The sequence below is a fragment of the Gopherus flavomarginatus genome, chromosome 2 (genome assembly GCF_025201925.1).
Source record: "Gopherus flavomarginatus isolate rGopFla2 chromosome 2, rGopFla2.mat.asm, whole genome shotgun sequence".
Taxonomy (NCBI): Eukaryota; Metazoa; Chordata; order Testudines; family Testudinidae; genus Gopherus; species Gopherus flavomarginatus.
This window is the reverse complement of record NC_066618.1, coordinates 240,560,877-240,583,468: the sequence shown is the minus strand read 5'-3', so window position 1 is coordinate 240,583,468 and position 22,592 is coordinate 240,560,877. Positions and strand designations below refer to the sequence as shown.

Genomic DNA, 22,592 nt, shown 5'->3' with positions numbered 1-22,592 from the left:
GTGACCCCTTTGGGAGGCATATAAGGCTTCCCCAGCTGTCCAGTTCAGGTGGACTCACTGCGGGGAGCTCAGAGCATGGAACAGGGGTGCCGAATGCTCCGAGATCAGACCCAAGAAGGCGCTGAAGCCCAGGAGGCTTGTCCTGGTGAGAGTGTGGCGTGAGGGCAGTCACACTGCAAGAAGGTCTGACTTCATTCTGAGCAGTTCCAGAGTACCGAGCCTGTGCACTCCGTGACAGCTCCACACATGCTGCGATCTTCAAACACCTCTCCTTAGGGTCTTGGTTTATTAATAAAAAGTTCAGAACAAAATTCCAGAATAATAAAATGATAGATAAGTAAAGTCTACAAAGTTCAATTCAACTCCTTATTTTTAACAGGCCACCCCCAGCTCTTCCTAGCTGGAGTCTGCATTTCTGCTTCCCTAAAGTCTGCTTTTGCAGCTCTTCCCAGGCTTCTGTCCTGCTTACACTTCGAGCCAGAGTTTCTTTCAGGTCCAAACCCTTCTCCCCATCAAAAACCTCCTGTAGCAACCACCTTATCTCTGTGGCTCTTTTGCAGTCTCTGCCGCGGCTTCCTTTCCTTGTTTTCTGTTCCCCTGCTTCTACAGAGACCAGCTCTTTGTAGAAACCAGCTGATCTCTCTTATCAGGTCACATTGCAACCTGTTAATGAGGCACAGGTGCATTGGGCCAGTTCCCTCTTGAATGAATAAGATGAGTGAGATTTAGCTTTCTGTGTTTGATTGATGCAGAATGAGGAGATGAATTTATTTTTTGGACTCTAGTGTCCAGGAATTATTTTAGAGTTGCTGTAACAAGGGACTTATGCTGGTAGCCCAGTTAAGTGCATCACATTCTGGCTTGGAATTAAAGTAATTATTGCTTTTGTGAAGTTTCCCTGAAGGTTACTCGGGGAGTTCAGAGTTCTTAAATCAAAGTTTCGATATTGGCCTTAGTTTTGGAAGTGATTATGAACGTTGCTGGGGCACTAGCTAGGCTTGGCTTTCTTTGGTTTTTAATTGCTTCTTTAATATATCATTCCCTTCAGTAATCAGAATATAGTTATTTTTGGACAACTGACTCTTATCTTTAGAGGATTTAGAGTAATAAAGATTTGTATAATGTTGGTTAAAGACATCAACAGTTTCTGGACTGGATTGTGACTATCCCTGCATATGTATTCAAGGGACTTGTGCATGAATGATCAAGGCCTCTGAAGCTCTGCAAGGTTAACGGAGATAGACGAACTGCCTGGTAGCTCGAGGGAGGGATGGGGAAATCTTGACAATGAAAGTGTTCATTTGAAATTCTAGGAATGGGAATTCAGAAGAGTTTCCTTTCCCCTTTGCAAGTATTTCCTGTAGAAGACAATCTGCAAAATAATGTAGATATGGAGCTCACTCTCTCTAAGAATAAGTTCTTTGTCATCTGAATGGGGCTTCTTTTAGTGAATCAGATAAAGTTAAACTATTCTGCAATGTATTATTTCATACTAGTTTTCATTTTTATTTCTACATATACTTTTTGTTTTATGTAGTTAGTGATGTTTTGTGGGATTTATACACTTGTCTTAGGTTTGTGACATATTATCACAAGGGACTTTAATCAATTAAAGTAAAAATGCTCAAAATGTGTTGCTTTCAGTAACTGGGTTCTAGATAGGGTGACCAGATAGCGACTGTGAAAAAACGGGACAGGGGGTGGGGGGTAACAGGCGCCTATATAAGAGAGAGAGTCCCAAAAAACTGGACTCTTCCTATAAAAACGGGACATCTGGTCACCCTAGTCCTAGAAAACAGCAAAGCATTGGAAGCAGAGGGCAAAATTCTGCCCTTAGGTTCATCTGTATCATTCTTATTGACGTCAGAGTTATTTGCATGTATATATCTGAGGGCAAACTTTGGCCCAGAATGCTTTTCAAAGTCATAATTTCTCGCATGCGGAAATATGCCTCCTAAGTTTAAGAGAGTCTGTGTTGAATGTTCCCTTACGTGTGCATTTAACTAGATATTGACACTGCCAATCCCAGCCCAATATTTTACACTTTTACTTAGGGGTGCAATTGATTTCATGCTTCTTGGCACCATATGGAAAATGTTAAAGTGTAATTTTGCTTGTAATTTAGGCCTTGATCCTGCAAACACACGCATGCTTAACTTTACTCACGTGAATCCTTCAAGTCAATGTGGTCTGCGCACATGCTTAAAGTTAAGCATGTGCATAAGGGTTTGCAGGAACCCCTTTTTACGGACACTCTTAAATCAGTTTAAGAATGACTAAAGCTAATTCATCTTAATTCAGTAATAAATTTAACAGTGTCCTCCTAACGTCATTAGGTTGATTTAACTACATTGATTTAGGAACCCCACAAAGAAATTGCACCAATATAAATAAGTAGATTTAGCAAGATTTTTTTTTGTTTTTAATTTAGCTCTATGGTACATACAGTTGAATTATAGCCAAATATTTATATGTAGGTATAAAGGAGAAAAGCCAGATTTTTGGGGAAAAAAGAATAATATTACATAAAAACGGCCACACTGGGTCAGACCAATGGTTCAATCTAACCTAGTTCCCTGTCATCCAACTGTGGTCAATGTCAGGTGCTTCAGAGGGAATGAACAGAACTGGCAATCATCAAGTGATCCATCCCCTGTCATCCACTCCTAGCTTCTGGCAGTCAGAGGCTAGGGACATTGAGAGCATGGGGTTACATTGCTGTCCATCTTGGCTAATAGCCACTGATGGACCTACCCTCCCTGAACTTATCTAGTTCCATTTTGAACCCCATTATAGTTTTGGCCTTCACAACATCCCCTTACAATGAGTTCCACAGGATGACACGTTTTATTATTTATTATGTATTGTTTTATTTCTATCTGAAAAGAAAGATAAAACAGACTCCCCAGAGCTGGAGTGATTGCCACAAGTTGGCCATTGCTTTCAGCTGTCAGTTTGAATGAATGAAGTGTCTGATTAAAAAGTCCCTGTAAACACTAGGGATATATTATCTTAGGGCAGCCTCTTTGGCTGTTTCAAAGTCCTGGTCAGAATAGTTCTTGTCTATTCTGGATATATGGACAGAAACTGGGCCAGTATGTCTAGTTTTATAAATCCAGTCTTAGCATATGGAACTATGACTGGTCATACTACTTTTTACAGTAATTCTGTATTTTTGTGGCTCAGTGAGAGACTTAAGTAAAGTAGCATTGTGGTGGCAATATCTTTAGAGAACTCCACTTCTAAATAAGTAACCTATTTTTATTTAGTTTGCTTGGACTGATTCTCCCGTCCTCAGTGACATTATAATCATTTTCACAGGAACCAATTTTGATATTATAAAGTATGACCTCAATCGGAGAATAAGCAGTAGAAGCAGTTTAGAAACAACAGTTCTTTAAACCAGAGTTAGGATGCTGTCTTGGTCCAAATGATGAATTCCTAGTAATAAATTAGGAAGAGAAAATACAAGATGCAGTGTTTTTCGCGTGACATCAGCCTGTCCCTAGACATATTTGCATATAAGAATTTAACATTCAGCATTCTGTAATAGAATGGTAATGCTGGAACATTCATCATGAGGCCTTTAGTTTGTGCAGTAAGCATGTACAATTCAGTATGCTTTACTTGCCTGAGAACTCATGTCTTAATCCATCTTGTGCTAAATAGTAGAAAATATTTTCTATACAAAGATCAAGGCTGCCTGCTGAAGTAGTTTAGTTGCTCCATTTATTACTTTGAGTGGAATATCTGGTTTGATATACCTTTTAAGTCAGTGTAATGCTGATACATTTTGAAAGGGAATGATTTAAAGATTTTAACTGTATGTTGTTATCTGAATTGTAACAATGCTCAGCATTGTTTCTTCCTGAGAGAATAACTGAATTTGAAAAAATGTTATAAACACATAGAAATGTTTTACGTGTGCTTATGGAGAAAAGAAAAAAAGTTAACTGAACAGGTGAGGGTGGAGGTAGGCTGGAGAGCAGAGGAGAGCGTGAGCAGGGCCTCTGCTGCATGCTGCACCCTTTTTGGGAACCACTCCGCCCTTGTCCCATGGGGTCTGGTCTCCATGAATATGAGGGAATGGGAAGGGGCCGGGTCTGGAAGCAGCTGTTACACCTGCAGTGCTCCCCTGGTCACCTCTGCTCTGAGCTTAATTAAAATCCATTATTCACCTGCATCAGCCTTTGGGAGAGAGGTGTTGCATAGCCACGTTCATTGTAAGGGTATCTGGGTATAGATTCTCCTGTGGAAGATATCTGCTATCTGGTGTGACCATAGTGAAGAAAAATGATCTTCACAAGTATTTTTATGAGCTTCTGGGGTCATAATCTCTGGCCATAGTGATATAGCAGCATACGTATAGTATGTGGGGGAACTCCATCATAGACAAGGGAATCATCCCAAATATGCCTCCAAGCGGATGATGAAGTTTTAACAATGGGCTCCCATGAGCCCCTTAGAGACCCCTCCAGTACATTATTATCCCCGCCATGTCAATGGGATTGCCCATGTATACAGCTTGATGCTGTAAAGAGAACAGCATCTGCATCCCCATGTCTGTCTCCTCCGCTATGAACAGTCCTAGTTGAAAAATATCAGACAAAAAACAATTTCACATCAGACAGTGCAGTTTTGTTGAAACTGAAATGTTTCATGGGAACATGTCAATTTTGCTGAAATTTTAGATGGGGGGAAAAGTCAAAACAAATCATTGCAATATTCTCATTTCATTACAATAATGTAGAAATGTTTCATTTTGATAAGATAAAAATGACTTTTGTTTTAAGTTTATTATTTTGCTTAATTTAGTTTCAATGTCTACCTTTAAAGTATTATTTGAATATTGTAGTTATATATTTAATATAATACATGAAGACATTTAATATTGTATTTTGACATCAAAACAGAGTTTTTGCCTTATTGAAATTAAACTCAATAGTTTAAGCTCAATAGTTCTGTATGGACATTTTTCAGAATTTTTGTTTCACAAGAAATTTCAAAATTTTGGCTTTTCATTTCAATTTGGAATGAAAAAAACTGAAATGTTGGAATTTCCTTTGGAATAGAAATGTTGTTTTCCAACCAGCTCCAGTTACGAGGGTGCTGCCATGTTACTATGTGCTTTATTAATTCCAGTCTTATAGAAAATTGTCTCCAGAAGCAAAGTTTTAATCAGGGAAGCATGGATTTCAGTGGTACTATTTAAAAGTGAATATATTACACATATATCCATAAAGAAAAGATGATGATGTGGCGTAGCATTATTTTCTATTAATATCCTTCTCCCAGATTTGCAGCTAATTATTCACATACAGGCCAAATTGTGAATGGCCCATTACAGTTGGCCCATGGTATACATAATTGCAGTACTTGTGCACAGAGGCTACTCTATGCTAACAACTCCTGAGGCACAAGCCACCAGAAAAGGGGTAAGACAATGGCCCCATCTCCCTCGGCAATGGTTCAGACTCCTAAAGAGTGATGCAGGGGACATGCTTTCTCTGTGCATCAGGGAGCTCTGGGAGTCATTATACTTCTCTGAGCATAGTGTGACTCCATACAGCTTCAAACAGAGGGCAATAAATAAAGGCAGCTAATTTTTGGTAGATGAAATTTTTGATTTTAGTGAGAGCTGCGCAGAAGACATTATAAAAAGTAGATGAGTTATGTGGTCAACACAATGGAGAGGGGCTCCACAAATGACTTCTTCATTATGCCTTTTCAAGATGGTCTACTCTTTGGAAAAGAACCTTTATCTCTATTTGTGTAATATACAGATTCAAAACTAGCTCTTCTACCATAAGGAAGGAGATAATATTATTTTATAACATAGGTATTTTGTTGGTGACTTGAGAAGTTTAAAGATAATCTGCAAATATAGACAACTATAAAGATTAGTGTTTTGAGGCTAAGAGACACATTCAGTACATAATTAATTTAAATTAAAAAAAATCTAAATATTGTAATCTTCTTCTTTGTAATGCTGGATGCTCCCCTTCCAAGTAATATTTCAGTGTGCATGCTGTGACTTTACGCAAGCCACAGGATCCTGTGGGAGCAAAGAGGCAGCCTTCAGAGGTTAGGTAAATCCAGATATTCTGCAAAAATGAATAACTTGTAGGTTTTATTTAAAAATGAAAACTGTCCCAAATTGCTCATTTTTGCAGAAAGTGTGAATTTACCTAATCTGTGTAGGCAAAGTCCATGTTCCCAAGGAGTTCTATATAGTGCAGGTGGCAGTGAAGGGACATCATCTCAACTTTCTTTGTATACTACTTATACTACTTATATAACAGTGCTACCATGTTCCCAGAACTGTTGGATCTCTCTCTAGCAGAGGTGGGCTGGGAAGGCACAGCTCAAATAACAATTTGGAATATCAGTAGTATTAAATTATGGTTCAGGTTTTGGGTTAGAGGCAAAATCAGAGCTAAGGTTTGGATTAGATAGTGCCAAATTCTCATGAGTGAATTTTGGTCCACAAAGGGACCAGAAATCTCATGGGACCAGATATCCTTATAAGATTTTTTTACATCTTGAGATGAGGTTTCAGCCTCATCCAAACTGAATCTGAAACACTGCTACCTTTTGGATTTTTTTTTAATTGATGCTGAATCAAAACCGTAAGTGTAGGTTCAGATCCAGGGGCTCAGATTTGAAGCCCCAGAAATTCTAAGGGTTCAAACCAGGTACTAGTTTTAATCCATCTCTAATCTCCGGTGATCAGGGTACGGAAAATAATGTCTGCTAAGGAAATATTAACAATCTTGTTACAGAGTTATACATATATTCACCATTCTAAAACCCAAGAGATATCCTTGGAAACCTGCTAAAGTTAATTTCTCTACCTTTTATTTCTTGAACAAATTTTCGTTGCTGGATAGTGGAAAATCTTAGGGTTTCTATAAGATGACCTTGACAATAGCATTAAGAGGCCATCTCCAAAAAACATCTTGTATATCCTGTAGTTGGACATTTTTAGTACTGTACAAATGATGAAGTCTTGGAGGCAACTGGTGATGGTATTGCCAGAATTATAGCTGGTTGATGATATTTTTGTCTACTTCCTTTGAGCTTCTCAGGGTTAGCCATCCAATTTATCTTTTTAATACACAGATGTTCTATCAGTTATGCAGGATAGGAAATCTGTGAAGAGCATATATATTTCATTTTTGCACTTGTTCCCTGATAAAAAAAAGTTGGTTTTTTTTAATTGTTTACTTTTCTATCTAAAGTGAAGACCTCGCTCCGGTTGAACCAAGAAACTTCCCCAGTCAAGGCTGTGCATCATTGCAACTCTCCCTGGTCATGGACGGCTGGATGGGATTGCAGTAAAATGCCATCACAGCTCCTGCTAGCTTGATGTTGAAATAGATGTTGTTTCACAGCAACACATTCTTTAGAGATTCAACCTTTAGAACCGGTCAGAAAATTTCATGTGAGAATTTTCCAATTTGTCCAAATCAAAACATTTTTCTGCGATGGTTCAGTTTCAATGCCTGGTTTTCTGCCAGCTTGCCTGCCTGGCACCTTGGCACCCCACTTGCTTACTGCCTTGGAGGCAGGGACTGGAGGGCTTCCAGGATGTTCTATTTTGGGGCAGCCCACCAGGTAGACTGCCACAGAGGTGGAGTTCCATTCCCTTTCATGCAGAATTTCAAATTTTTAGATTTTTTTTTCAAATCAGAAGGTGCAAGAACCTTGTAGTAGACAATTATGAATAATCTGCCTACTAGGCAGGTTTCTTCCTCAGTCCCATCAGTTAGTAATTGGCTTATATCCTGAAGCATGAAGGCTTATCTCTTGTCTAAAAGGCACAGGCTGTTTGATGCATATTGCCAGTAAAATATATTTAGAGGAGCTTGGACCTTATACAGTATACCGTAACTCGAAAATACATTTGAAATTTTAGGCAGCATTCCCATCTCTAATGGAATGGAGGGTACATTGTTATTTTTATCTCTACCGTACACTATTTCTGCTTACGATTAAATCTTCAGAGTTACTAAGCATACATAATACAAATGCTGAGTAGTGTTGCTGCACTTCAGCGTGCTGTATGTAGCTGTATATCAGTGATTGAATTGGAGCTGGGCAAACACTGCAAAAATATTTTCCTTAAATACTACACTCTTAAATGTTCAAATGAGTTTACTCTGGCTATTCTTGCACTCCTTTTGTGTTTGTTTTCTGAAATTTTTTGAGGTGCAAGGTTTATTCCCATAATTGGTTGTCTAATTTCAACAGAAGCATTTGTGGAAATGGAATTTTAAATGTACTCATATGAAAGTCAAGTATCAGAGGGGTAGCCGTGTTAGTCTGGAACTGTAAAAGCAGCAAAGAATCCTGTGGCACCTTATAGACTAACAGACGTTTTGGAGCATGAGCTTTTGTGGGTGAATACCCACTTCCTCAGATGCATGTAATGGAAATTTCCAGGGGCAGGTATATATATGCTAGCAAGCAAGCTAGAGATAACGAGGTCAGTTCAATCAGGGAAGATGAGGCCCTGTTCTAGCAGTTGAGATGTGAAAACCAATTACAGAACCAGTTTCTCCTCTCTTGGTTTTCACACCTCAGCTGCTAGAACAGGGCCTCATCCTCCCTGATTGAACTGACCTCGTTATCTCTAGCTTGCTTGCTAGCATATATATACCTGCCCCTGGAAATTTCCATTACATGCATCTGAGGAAGTGCGTATTCACCCACGAAAGCTCATGCTCCAAAATGTCTGTTAGTCTATAAGGTGCCACAGGATTCTTTGCTGCTCACATGAAAGTGTCTGCATGTTCATGCAGTCAAGGAAGAGAACAATTTTAGCTTGTGAGGTTCTTGTCCCATTATCATGATATTGAGTGCTTTCATACGCAACAGTGCCAAGTGATGTTTCTGACCAGTTGCAACTAAACAACACATCTCAAATGTCTAAGCGAAAACTCTGTACTTTTAGAGAACTGTTTGCAGTCAATCTAGAGGGGCAAAAAGGTTGAAGAAATACAAATAATGAATACATTTGATGAAATCATTGTACTGTTGCAGAAAAAGGGGCTCAATTCATTGCGTAAATTATTCAGAGTAAATTATTTGTTAGGCTCTGGTTGATATATACTGAATGGGGCAAATTCTGCTAATTTCTGGAGTTACTCCATTACAAATTCTACTCAGAGTTTATGGTCTAATTAAGAGAGATTAAACAAGTGAGTGTGACAACTGGAGAGAAAGAGGAGAGAGAAGAAAGGAATTAATAGGTTTATTGCAGATGAAGATTGAGGATGGCTGTTAGTCTCTCTCACTTTCATGAGCTTTAAATTCATTCACTTAAAAAAAGAACACGAATGGGAAAAGTGTACGTCATGTACCGAAAGGCTGTTCTGTTTAATTAGAATATTGCAGGTAAGATAAAGCCCGATAGACCAATGAGATAACATGGGCTATGTAGAATTAAGTCTGATGGTAACAGTTACATATTTATTTATTTATTTATTTATTTATTCAAGTATCAAACAAATGCACAATGTGTCAGCAAGAAATTGCTTAGTATTTAGAACAAGATGCAATAGTTAATAGCTTCAAGAACACTGTATGTTTCTAAAATGCCAAATCCGTTTGGAGAGATTAAAAGCCTTCTGGGCATGTCATGATCTTGACTCAAAGTATTACATAGTCCAAGTTGTAAGTAACAAGAAATTTGGCAAAGCATAATTATTTTTAATCAGGGTTCCATAAATAGTAAGGATGTTCTGTTTAAAGAAAAGAAGTTAAGAACCCTAATAAGTCTATTTAATCAATTTGCAGTGTAAAAGCATTCCTGTCTTCTGTATAGACAGTACTTAGCTGGAGGGTTAAATTCTGCTTTTGGGCCTATAATGAGGATCTCAGATAAACAGGCTTCTTTCTTCCCACAAGAATGTGCTCTTTCATCAGTCACATCTTTCAAAATATAAGATGAAAACATACAAGTAAAGTATCAGAGGGGTATCCGTGTTAGTCTGGATCTGTAAAAGCAGCGAAGAATCCTGTGGCACCTTATAGACTAACAGACGTATTGAAGCATGAGCTTTCATGGGTGAATACCCACTTGGTTGGATGCATGGGCATTCGGCATCTCATGCATCAGGCGAAGTGGGTATTCACCCACGAAAGCTCATTCTCCAAAACGTCTGTTAGTCTATAAGGTGCCACGGGATTCTTTGCTGCTTTTACATATAAGTTAGTTGGATTTAAACAGGCATATTTTGTAACCTTTTTGTATTTTTTTGACCTGTGAGATGATATCTGAATTTGGGGCTCGTTGTGAATAGATGATGTGCTATATGAATAAGCTATTGAGTCAGACCTGTTTATTGTAGGAGAAGCTAGTAGCATAACCTGTAGTTAAGGTTATCTAACCCTTTCCATTATAAGACAGGGTTTTTCAGTTGCTTGTTACTTTGCCAAACTTTAACTGTTTGGATTAAAACTTCTATATCTGGTGTCTGCATTGGGATTCATCTTTTCTGGACAGCTTCAGCATCCAAACTGTACAGGGGATGAGGTTCCAAAGGGCATTTAAATGACTCAGACGGGCCTGACCCTCACTCATTCTAAAACTGAACCCTCAGCTTAGTCCTCTGATCAATCACTAAACCTTTCTCTGTATTCATGGCAGTAGAGACCTTTGTCTTAAAGGTTATCAGTTTGTACTACTGATAGTCCCTGACTTTGTGGAAACATACTTCAACATTCTACTTGAAACAAGACCTTTTACTGCCTTCCACTTGACATCTTGCAGTCCAAGAAAGTGAAGTTTCATGCCCAAGATGTTAGAAGAGTAAGTACTAGCTCAAAAGGATAAGACCGTCCAGAAAATGAGAACAATTTTTGTTCTCTGTGGCAGGCTGTCATAATATAATTCCCAATTCTGAACCTTAGCGTCCAGAATATGGGTACTAGCATGAATTTCCCTAAGCTTAATTACCAGCTTAGATCCTGTAGTGCTGCCACCAATCAGGATTTAGAGTAGAGTGCCTGATAAACTCTGGTCTCCCCCAAAACCTTCTCTGGGGGCCCCAAGACCCAAATTCCTTGAATCTCACAACAAAGGGGAATAAACCATTTCCCTTCCTCTTCCTTTCTTCCTCCCAGCTCCTTTCTGCCCTGGGTACACTAGGAGATCACCGTGATTCAAACTCCTTGAATCACCACACAGAGAGGAACGATACCTGCCCCCCTCCTCTTTTCCCTTCACCCAGAGGCAATCCAGATTCAAACTCCGTGAATCTAAAACAAAGAGGAAATTCACTTTTCCCTTCTCCCCCCTGCTCTCTTTCCCTTCTCCCCACCAATTCCCTGGTGTGTACAGACTCAGTTCCTTTGAGCCTTAACTAGGAGAAAAAAATCAGACAGGTCTTAAAGCAAAGCTTTTAATAAAAAGAAAGAAAAAAGGTAAAAGTTTATCTCTGCAATTTAGATGGTAAAAAGTTACAGGGTCTGTCAGCTTATAGAAACTAGAAAGACGCCTCCCCCCCAGCAAAATACAATTTAAAATACTTCCAGCAAACTACACATTTGCAAATAAAGTAAAGCAAATAAAAAGACTATACCGCCTTTCTACCTTTGTACTCACAAAATTGGAATAGAAGATTAGAAAGCCTGTAGGTACTTGTGGTCACTCTCAGAGCCCAGAGAGAACAAAGCAAAATCCAAAAAACACAAACAAAGGCTTCCCTCCACCGAGATTTGAAAGTATCTTGTCTCCTGATTGGTCCCCTGGTCAGGTGTTTGGTTCCCTGTTTGTTAACCCTTTACAGGTAAAAGAAACATTAACCCTTAACTATCTGTTTATGACACAGGCACAGAAGTTTCAAAGTCTCTAAAGATGGCATATTTGAATGGGTCAAGTTCTGAAATAAATACACTGGATAAATAGAAAGTTCAGATATAAATATTATAATTACGATATGCTCTACAAGATACATAGCAACAACATGCACATCTCATGTAGAAACCTTCAAAACCAAATTTTCATTAAGAAAGTTAAAGTGTGATTTGTGGGATCCTGAAAGTGTCTGTGTCCTACTAATTCTCTCTGTCTTCCCTGCCTGATGATGTTCTACTACTGAATGGTAGTGTGGCCTAGGGGGAATAGAGTACAGGACTGGAATTCATAAGATATGGGTTCTCTTCCTGGCTCTGACACTGACTGGCCTGTTGAATGACTTGACATTCTGTACCTCAGTGTTCTCTTCTGAAAGATGAGGATAATGGTACTGACCACCTTTGTAAAGCACTTTTGTGATCTACTGATGAATAGTGCTATTGAAGAAAAAAATATTATTTATTATTAATTCCCAGTAGTTGTCCAGATCCAAGCCAGGGTCACCTCAATCTACCTGGAGGAGGACAAATTACCTAGCAGTCATCTAGATTGGAGGATGAGTATAGTATGAGATTTATATATAAGGAACAAAACTGTCCTATACCAACGGAGTGCTTTTACATAAATCATAATCCTGTATGAATACATCATTTAAATGTAAGTTGCCTAACTATACCAAATATACACAATATTATTCTTAAGCACTACATGTTGAAACTAAGTACAGAGTCCCAGATCCACAAAGATATTTATATACCTAATTTACATTGAAATTAACAGAAATTAGGAGCCTATACTTTTGCAGGTCTGGGCCTAATTTCCGTGCACGCATTTTGTCAATTATAGACATGTAAGTTGGGTGCAATTTTCTTGTTGAACATAATGAAGTGGATATTGTCCAATTGTCTAATCTGATAAAGGACTCCACCTACTCATTGCAAAACTTGCTTTTGAATATGGAGTGTCACAAACTAACACGCTGGGCTCTAGATTCTAAAGGAATGTAGGTATGGTGGCACTGAGCATTACCATGCCTAGTTCTTAGGTGCTTAGAAAATCACTGGGATTCACAAAGCCTGCGTTTGGCACATAGACTCCCCATACAGTTAATGGGGAGAGAGCGGCACCTCAGAATGGGATTCAAAAAGCCCGCATGCTAGGTGGCTTCTTGCGTAAAGTAGCCAATGGGAGATGTTAAAGTGAGGGGTATGGCTAATTCCTGCTTGTGTCAGTGTCTTGGAGATCGGTGCTTAAATGTGGGCTGCTGGGAGGCCCCGCATTCCGCATGGGATTCTCAGCTGCAAACCCTCTCTTGACATTAGGCGTTCATGCCATTTTAGCAAGAAGACTGGCAGGAGATGGGGAGGAGGACCTCCCCCAGAACTTTTAGCCCAGTGGTTAAGATACTTATCTGGATGCTGGAGACCTCTGGTTCAAGTTCCCCTCTGCACCTGATGAGACAAGGGGATTTGAACTGGGATCTGAATCTCTGGGCTATAGGATAGTCTGATGTGGGGAATCCCTCAGTCTCTTCTGTTGAACCTATTCCATTGTGGATAACTAATGAAAGGATATTGGGTGAGAGAAGAGAGAGTGAGAGAGTGCATGCAAGCATGAGAATGAGTCAGTAGTCTGGTGGTTGGAGCATTCACCTGAGAGGTGACAGCTCCCAGTTCAAATGCCTTCTCCTCCTGAGGTGGAGGGGGTGGTCTCCCACATCCAATGTGAGTACCTTAACCATGGGACTAAAAGTTATAAGGGAGGTGCGCCTTCTCTCCTCCCACCAGCTGCTGCTTTGGGTACGCTTGCCCATAGGTGCCCCATCCGATGGGCAAGCTCTGAACACACATTGGGCTGGCAGGTGGAATAGATAGAAGGACACCTATCTTCTCCTGGTTCATACATCACACTGGGGCTTAGGCATCCAAACTTCTGCCTACATGCTCAGAGGAAGAACCGTAGGTGCCTAGGCAACTTTTACTGCAAAAATGTGGTATCTAGGCATTTTTAGGCCCCTACAGGTTTTGGAAGTGGCTGAGTGAGTGTTTTGTGAACTCTAGTGGGGCCTGATTCTGGAATTTAGACACCCTATGTGGCAGATAAGTGCCTATGTCCTGTAGTGGATCAATCCCTAATCAATTTCCTGTTCTGCAGCATATTTTTTAAATATAAAGAATTATTGAAAAGCATGTTTATTATTAATGTATGATTTGAGCATAATTTAATGTATTTTTGTCTCTTGTGTTTTTGTAGCCATCATGTATGTAATGGGAGCACTTGGTCCTGCCGCAGGATATTTACTAGGAGGAGTTCTTATTGGTTTTTATGTTGATCCTAGAACGACTGTTTATATTGACCAGAGTGACCCTCGATTCATTGGAAACTGGTAAGAATAAACTGTTTTTCAAAACTGCACTATGAGTTATCAGTGGCACAGGTAACTTGGGAGATGCAAGATATCTAAACTGCCTGTTGAAATATTTAGAAAGGAAGCCAGGAGAGAGAAAGTAGTTAACAATGACTGGATTGACGTAGGATTCAGCAGTACAGACCTAGCAGACAGGAAATGTTTGCTATTGATAGACACAAACACATACTATTAAATGGATACAATGACACCATCTTCCTACTGCTGCAGGATTCCTTTTGATTGGTGCTCTGCATATGGTACAGTAAAGGTAGGATGAAATACCAATAGCATGCAGCACAGCAGCAGCAGACCTAGAGGTATGGGGTCACTGCTCTCACACTGAGGCAGGATCATGGGGCGATCCAGAGCAGGGAAAAAGTAGTTGGATCACTTCAAAACGTACCAACCCCATGTGCTCTTTTAAATTGTGCAGACCTGAATAAAATATGTATTTTTGTATTAGAAAAACATATTGAATAATTTCTTTGTATATTAAAATTAATTATTCATTTAAAACAGTGCTAAAAACATTCTCCAATCATTGTGTACTGTACTATTATACCTCTTAACTCTTGTATCTCATGTGACTGAGGGTATGTCCACACTGGAGCTGGAAGGTGTAAATTCCAACTCAAGGAGGCATATGTGTGCAATCTCTAATAGAGCTAGAGCACTAAAAATAGAAGTCTAGCTGCAGCAGCATGAGCGGCTGGCTGACCCGAATATGGAGAGGATTGTACTAGAGGCAACTAGCCCCTCCTGCTACTCGCACCACTGTGATTACACTCTATCATTAGCAAGCTTGCTCAGTCCGAGTTAGTGCAGCTGGAATTTACACCTTCTAGCTCTAGTATAGACATACTCGTAGTTTGTGACTGGCAGGAACTCACAGAGCTAAAGATACAGTTCATTAAAATCATTCGCTGACAATTGGTGAGCACTTAGCTGCTGCTGAGGTGTAACAGTCGTCGTGGTTATGGAATATCTCTGGGCACATAATGACTTGGTGAGCATGTGAAATTTGCTTGGAGATGCCAGCTTGAGCAGTCAGGTCCTGAAGTGAGTGAATCAGGCTTTGGCTGGCCTTCCCAAAGCAGCTCATAAATCTCACTTTAAATTGCCATGAAGACCTCAAATAAGTGGTCTTTGAAGATTACATAGTCCATTATCTCTCCTGGGAGTGTACGCTTTGCATCTGAGCCACTGGTTTCCTTGCTGGTTCAGTTCAGTAGATACTGCAGTATCCTTGAATCATTTTGTTGGTTTATATAAGTTAGAGATGAAGTGGCATGCCTATGTTTCACTGTTGCCAGACCCTTGATGCAGTTTCTCTCTGATGCTCAACTCCAACTTGGAGATAAGGTGGAACATTCCATCTGGCTCAGGTCAAAGCCTCAGTCAATGGATCAACAATGCTCAAATGTCCTCAGCATCAGTCTTGGACCTCCTGAGGCCTATTCTCACTACAAACATTATGTTACCATTTCCAGTAGGCCAAACCAAGTCTGAGCTGCGGTACAACCTGGTTAATATTTTCCACTAAATGACTGCAGCCATATCTTGGGTGTGTATATACCTAATTCCAATGACCCCTTCCTCTCTAAATTAGTCTTGAAAATATTCCTTCTCTGGAATGTACTAAAGCCTTTAGCAGATCCATTCAGGTTTTTTGTTTTGTTAGTTTAAATCCAGTGAAACAATGTTCAAGATAATGATCTTTAAATGGCTGTTAGACTGAATTTTCAGAGTAGTGGACTAGAAATCCATACTCCTGAGTGATATGTCAGACATTCACTGTGTGACCTTGGGCTTAATCAGTCTGTCTTTGTTTAACTATCTACTTACCTCACAGAGGTGTTCTCTGCGTTTAATTTTGTGTTAGAAAAGTGCTTTGAGATCGTTGAGTAAAAGGCAGAAGTATAAGTGCAAAAATATGTTTAATTCTTAGCAATTTTTTAGGGCATGTTGATGCTTATTTGGCCAGAGACATGTCAGAAATGATAGCCAGCCTCAGATTAGTACTTGTCAAATGATTTGTTGGGCATCCGTATGGGTATCTTTGTACTGTGTAGTTTTCCAAAGTGCGGCATCATGCATTTACATTAGGCTTACATGTATTATGAAATCTGTTTTTGAGTGGAGTGGAGATTTACTCTGTCTGCCCTGTAGGTGTATATTTTTAAAGAGAAGTTTCTATATTAGTTTTTCTGTGTTATCTGTTTGTTGAGTAGTATCTTTTCCCCAACTATATCAAAGAAAGGTTTTTTTCTTATTAATGTTGCATTCCTTGCCTGTTGCACTAGAATGTTGTGAATATCCGTTCTCCTTTTTTTCTATAACAGTTTTTTCATTTCCTTTTTCTGTTCTGAAACATCCCTAGAACATTTTGGTTTCCAATATTAGGCTCTGTCAGAATTACTTTGGAGAAGAGAGCGATATTTTCATAGGGAAATAATTTTAATAGGCTCTCATTCATCCACTCATTTTACCTGCAGAGATGGGGATATTTTATTATGTCTTTTGTGTTACCATTTTGATGTTAAAAGGAATGGACGTGTAGGGCAAGTATTATATCTTTCAGCAGGTATGCTCAAATCATCCACTGGTGGGGAGGCTTAATAGCTTAAAATATTCAGTTATAAGAGTTTCATCCAAGTCACTTGTTGGAAGCATGAACAAAAGAGTAAAGAGATATTATAATTATAGAATATGAATTACTGGTAAGAAATGTTCCACCGAACAGACATAGCATGGGCAGCAGCAGTGAAAAAAACCGTGGCTAACTATTAATAGGCAATTGTATGGTATTTCTGATCTATTCACTTTTTACCAAGCTTTCTGTTTCCACTAATGATTCTCTAAAATTTTGCCTCTTAAAATTTCAAAAAATATGCCCATTTGTGTGACCTGTGGTAATTTGTTTCACAATCCAGTCGAGCTAATCAAATAGCTTCTGCAGTATTCATAAAATCTGACCCTGATTCTTTTTTCTATCTCTGAGCAGTGTGTGTTTGGTTCTTGACTGTGAACCACTAAAATCAATAGGTGTTTAAAAACGGACTTTAATGATGTAGAATCATGTCCTTGTTCCCTTGGCACATTCGTTAGTCCGGTTGCAGGGAGATCCAGAAATGTAGCCATGCATGCCACTAACATCTATTTTATGGGGGTCCAGAAATTTGCCCCCAGGAGGGGAGTGTCATTTGGGCAGGTTTTATTTGACCGATTTCATCTCAAAATTCTAAGCATATTGCAGTCCTTATTTCAGAGGTTTGATTTTTTTTTCAAAGTAGCAATACATTTTAAGATAAGGTTGAAGTTTAAGGAGTTTGGGACCCTGGCAGCCTCAACCGTCTCCCTTGAAGTAATGCACTGTCACTGATTCTCTTTCTTTGCTTGTGTTAGAACTATGAAGTGCCTAAATTCACTTGTCGCAGAAACCTAGGGAAAATTATATTAATAATCAAAATATTAAGTATGAAGATAATATTGCAGAGTAAATGTAACAGTAGGGAGCAAGTATTGGTTGCTGTGGGTTAGTTTTTTTATTGAAAAAACAACAACCCTTCCTTCCTTCCTTCCAAACATATATTATGCAGAAATGCAATTTGATTTAGACATTATTAGTCAACTGAATCCAGTAAGAGCCCTTCTGAGGACATCTACAGTTCTAACTCTTCATCTGAATTTCAATAGAAATTCATTTTGCTCAGCTTATTGAATTCTGGGTTGTTTTAATGCATCTTTGTAAACTGCATTGAATAAGTTTGATCCTCTAATGCTGCCTTTCATTGTCTGTTCCACACAAAAAGTTGAAATGATTTCTCCTGCTCTGTCTGGTTCTTTCCTAGCGTCCATTCCTGTTGTTTTGAGACACTAGTATTTATTCAGATACCTTTTGAGGTGTTCCCCATATCTTTATCCTTCAAAACACTAAAAAGTCCTCTATCTCCTATGTTCTAGTTAATATAAATGCCATTTGCCTATTCATTCTTCATTGTTGAATGTTGAAAAAACTCCTTATCTCTTTCGACTGTTGTCCAGTTCTTTGATATCTATCATGTAAGGCGGTGTACAAGATTACATACAGTGCTGCAGTTGTGACATCTCCAGCACTTAGTATGTTGCCCATACATACATAGTATGGTGCCTCCCCCCGATCGCCTTGATCAGTGCTTTGTGTTTTGGTGGGTATGTCTACACTACAGCTGGAACTACGTTTTCTAGCGTAAGTAGGTAGATGCACTAGCATTGCTCAAGCTAACGCACTAAAAATAGCAGTGTAGCCAGGGGTAGCAGCTTGGGTTAGCTGCCTGAGTATGTAGCCAGGAATCCGGCACAAGCTGCGCCTGTGCTACCCCAGCTATGCTGTTATTTTTAGTGTGCTAGCTCAAGCAAAGTTAGCATGTGTCTGGGAACATGTTCCCAGCTGCATGTACCCTGAGAGCCTAAAAGGAATTGTTTATTATATTTCTATGCACTGTACTAATTTATTCCCTGTGGGATAGTGCCTACTAATCCTCCTAAAACTCCCATTTCTAATTCAAACTTCTCTATGTATCTGTCAGCTAAAAGGAGTGATTTTTTGGTTTATCTACTGTCAAAACTACATAACCAAAACTTCCCATCACTTCATTTTGCCTAGCCATTATGATAGTTACCTGCACAGTTTTCTAGTGCCTAGCTTGTCCTAGATCTAACCACTCTTGATCCCATTTTGCATGGCACACAAATCATCACACATATGTGTATGTCAGATTAGGCCCCATTTAAAATTATATCCTGTATTTCTCTTTTCATTGCAAAAAGGGGGCCGAATGCTGTTTCTTTTACTCATGTAAATAGTCATGTTGACTTTTGTGACTGTTTTCCCATATATAGTGTATAATATTTGGTTCAGTGTCTTTATGTGATAGGTGCCAGGTCTCTAGGTGCAGGTGATGAACAAAGATGTGAAATTCAGCCCTACAACCAGTGATTTGAAGTCCAGGGGCCTGACTCTCCTCTCACACTTGTATGCTGGTGTAACACCATTGATTTCAGTGGATCTGCTCTTCATTTACATCCATGTAAGAGGGGTCAGAATCGGGACCAAAGAGTTCAGTGTTTTCAGTAGGTTGGAGCAGTTCTGTGGGGCAAATTGTGGAGTCTTTTCTTAGGGCTGGACTTCTTTACGGAAACACCCAGGTAGGGGACAAGAAACTTCACAATCCCCACCCCCACCCCCCAAATAATCCAGGGGTCCACAAACCCTTTCCCCTTACTGCAGATCTCTTAAGATGAGGAAAGACCTCAAGAGCTGATCCTATATTCCCTGCGCTGGTGCCATATGGCTACCAGCCAGCAGTGTGGGATTCACCATCTGACACCTGTCCCTAAAATCCATTTTTGAGGAAGATTCCCTGCATGGAGGGGGACCCTGGAGAAAGTTAATAAAGCTTATAGGCTCCAGTCAGTGGCAGGGCTTATAGAGTGGCAGGCAGGGGGGTGACGCCCTCCCCTCTCCCCCAACCATTGACCTTTAGTTGTATTTGTGGCACCTTTTCAAGCTAGTAGGTATAATTGAAAGTGGCACTACCGAGGACCCATTGTCCCTCTTGGTTCTGCCACTGCTTAAAACCTGGCTCCACTACGGGCTCCAGGGAGGATGATCTGCACTCTTGCAGCCATTGACCTCTGTCCTACACATTTCTGATCCCCAGTCCTGCAAGACACCTTCAGTGTGATCCAGGAGAATGAGGCTGTGCTTTTCTATAAATGCTTGATCATACCTTCTGCCTATGGGAAAGTAGAGATCCATCTGTGCATAGGGACCCTGGTCTTGGGTCTCCAAAGGTCCATTTTTTAATCTGGCAAATTCCCATTAATTTCAGTGGGAATTTGCCTCAGTGGGAATTTGCCTGAGTTTGAGCTAAGTAAACCTGAGTAAAGACCATCTCCTCAGTATTTGGTACAGTATAGTTGAAACTGAATGATGGTGGTATTCTTAATAGATGCTCCCTTTGATTTCATTTTGCATTCAGTACCCCAGAAGAAGCTTTGTGTTGACTCTTCTGTTCTGTTAATATTTGTACTGGCTTTCCAAACATTAGCACAGAATATGGTTTTCTGTCTAGTTACAGAAAGTGGTAGCCACATAGTTTTCTTTGCTATTTTTGTTCCACATAATGCATTAGCTCTCAACTGTTACTCATATTTTCTCCCTTTAGGTGGAGTGGATTCCTCCTTTGTGCCATTGCAATGCTCCTTGTGATATTCCCAATGTTTACTTTCCCAAAAAAGCTCCCACCTCGACAAAAGAAGAAGAAGAAGAAGAAAATTAGCTCTGATGACATTTCAAGTGATGATGACGTCATGAAAGAGAAAACAAACAGCAAAAGACAAGTGGATAGTTCAATTCCTGCTTCTATGGGATTTGGAAAGAATGTTAAAGGTAAAGTGTATGTATTTTTTTAAAGGATCACACGTACAATAGGGTTTAAGATCATACACAGGGCTATATTCTGGACCTGCATGAATTTAACTGAGGGCAGAATTTGGCCATATTATACTTATTGATATTAAAAAGAGATGGATATTTATATGAGGAGAAAAATTTTAATAGATGGTCTGTTCTTCTAATTATAAAGTACAGTTACGATTGGCATACTGAATGCCGAAAGCACAGTAATATGAATACCTTTTCCTTAAATTATCACAGTGTGTTTAGTATTTAGCTGTAGAAAGATAACATATTTGCTTTTTTTAACAAATGTCTTCTATGCTTAGAAAAAAAATGAAGTTTTTTCTAAGCTTTTTAACTTGCCTAAACAATATCTATCTGTCTTATTTATTTACTCTCCTTACTTCTATGACCTCCATTATCATAGTATCTGAGTGTGTCACAGTCTTTAATGTAAATATATACATCTTCACTGAAGCTATATTATTCTCATTGGAATAAAGTGCTCCTCTTACTTGTTATAGTCTGTCAAAAATAGGAGAAAGGAATCCTTGCTCATCATCTTTTCTTATCTTGGGGCAATAAATTGTGGAATATTATATTATTCCATATAAATTTTCTGCTAGTTTGATGTTAAGTTTCTGTGTGACTGCTTTCAGAGTGCTAGATTTCTGTCAGGTTCTGAAATCAGGAAATAATAATAATACTCACTAAAGCAAAGAGATCCACTGGTGATTATACTAGACTTGCATTTTAGTCAATAACACTATTATTATAAAGTCTAACCATTGTTGAAATGAAACTAGAAGAAAGACAATAGTTGCACTTTTTAAAAAATGAGTGAATTTAGAGCTCATGAAAGAGAGATTGACAGCATAGGCTTAAGTAAGGCATAACGTGGAATGGTACAGGACAAGACTTCTGCTACAGTTCTGTGAATCCAGCTGTGTCTTTATACTCTTGCTGTTCTAATTTTGGGTACCTGTGAAGTGGCTGTTAAATGTACTAAGTTTGTGGCAGTTTTCTGATTAGCACAATGGGAACTATGAAGAGACTAAGAAACCTCCTGTCACTTGTGCCATTTAGGCAGAATTTGAACTCCAGACTCAAAGGGTATGCCTGCGCAGCAGTTAAACACCCAGGGCTGGTCTGTGTCAGCTGACCTGTGCCAGCTCCAGGTGGAGCCTGAGCCTGAACGTCTACACTGCAATTTTATAGCCCTGGAGCCCAAGTCTTGCAAGCCCGAGTCAGCTGACCTGGGCCAGCTGCAGTTGTTTAATTGCTGTGTAGACATAGCCCAGGTGTTTAGATAGCACTGGACTGAATGTTACAGTTGCTCTTAGTGTTGGTGACAATCCTGAATCACATATCACATTATTAATACTTTGTTCTTTTCTTCATACTAGTGGTATTCTCTAATTTAATTGTAAGGAGCATCCACTCACATACGTAATACCTTTCTTTGCAAGGCATTTGCTATCTCTCAGATGCATATAGTTATAGCAGCTGCAAGTTCTGTTTGTCTCTGTGAAAACTGATAAAATAATGGAAAGTCAGAAGGGCTGTAATTGTGCTGTGTGCTGGTTGTCTTGGCAGCAAATAACCGGGTCATTACCAGATGTGCATAGCAAACAAGACAGATGTACAAGGTCCCATTCTTCAGGACTTCCCTCATTTTGTGTCTCAATCAGAGATGAATAGTGATGACACAATGGTGCATTCAGAGGGGCTCAAAAGATAATAGATTCAGAGGCAAATTGGATGTAGTTACTTCTCTAGAGACTGCTATCTGTACAGCACTAGTGGCTTTTATTAGGTAAAATCGTTTTCAGAAGTCGATGTAGTCAGTTGGATTTCTTTCTTCAGGCACTAGGGGC

General features: G+C 39.4%; 1 protein-coding gene across 4 annotated transcripts in view; it reads left to right on the top strand.

Annotated features, from left to right (window-relative positions):
• The window catches only part of SLCO5A1 (solute carrier organic anion transporter family member 5A1), a 128,864-nt gene that overhangs the window by 40,696 nt on the left and 65,576 nt on the right, over nucleotides 1-22,592 (top strand). For all 4 annotated transcript variants that reach the window (XR_007772618.1, XR_007772616.1, XR_007772617.1 and 1 more), the window contains exons 3-4: nucleotides 14,117-14,249; nucleotides 20,483-20,706. Coding sequence is in view for 1 of the 4 variants with exons in the window: in XM_050940725.1 (XP_050796682.1) it covers nucleotides 14,117-14,249; nucleotides 20,483-20,706 (357 nt within the window). In the remaining 3 variants the exon portion in view is untranslated. The remainder of the gene's footprint in view (nucleotides 1-14,116; nucleotides 14,250-20,482; nucleotides 20,707-22,592) is intronic.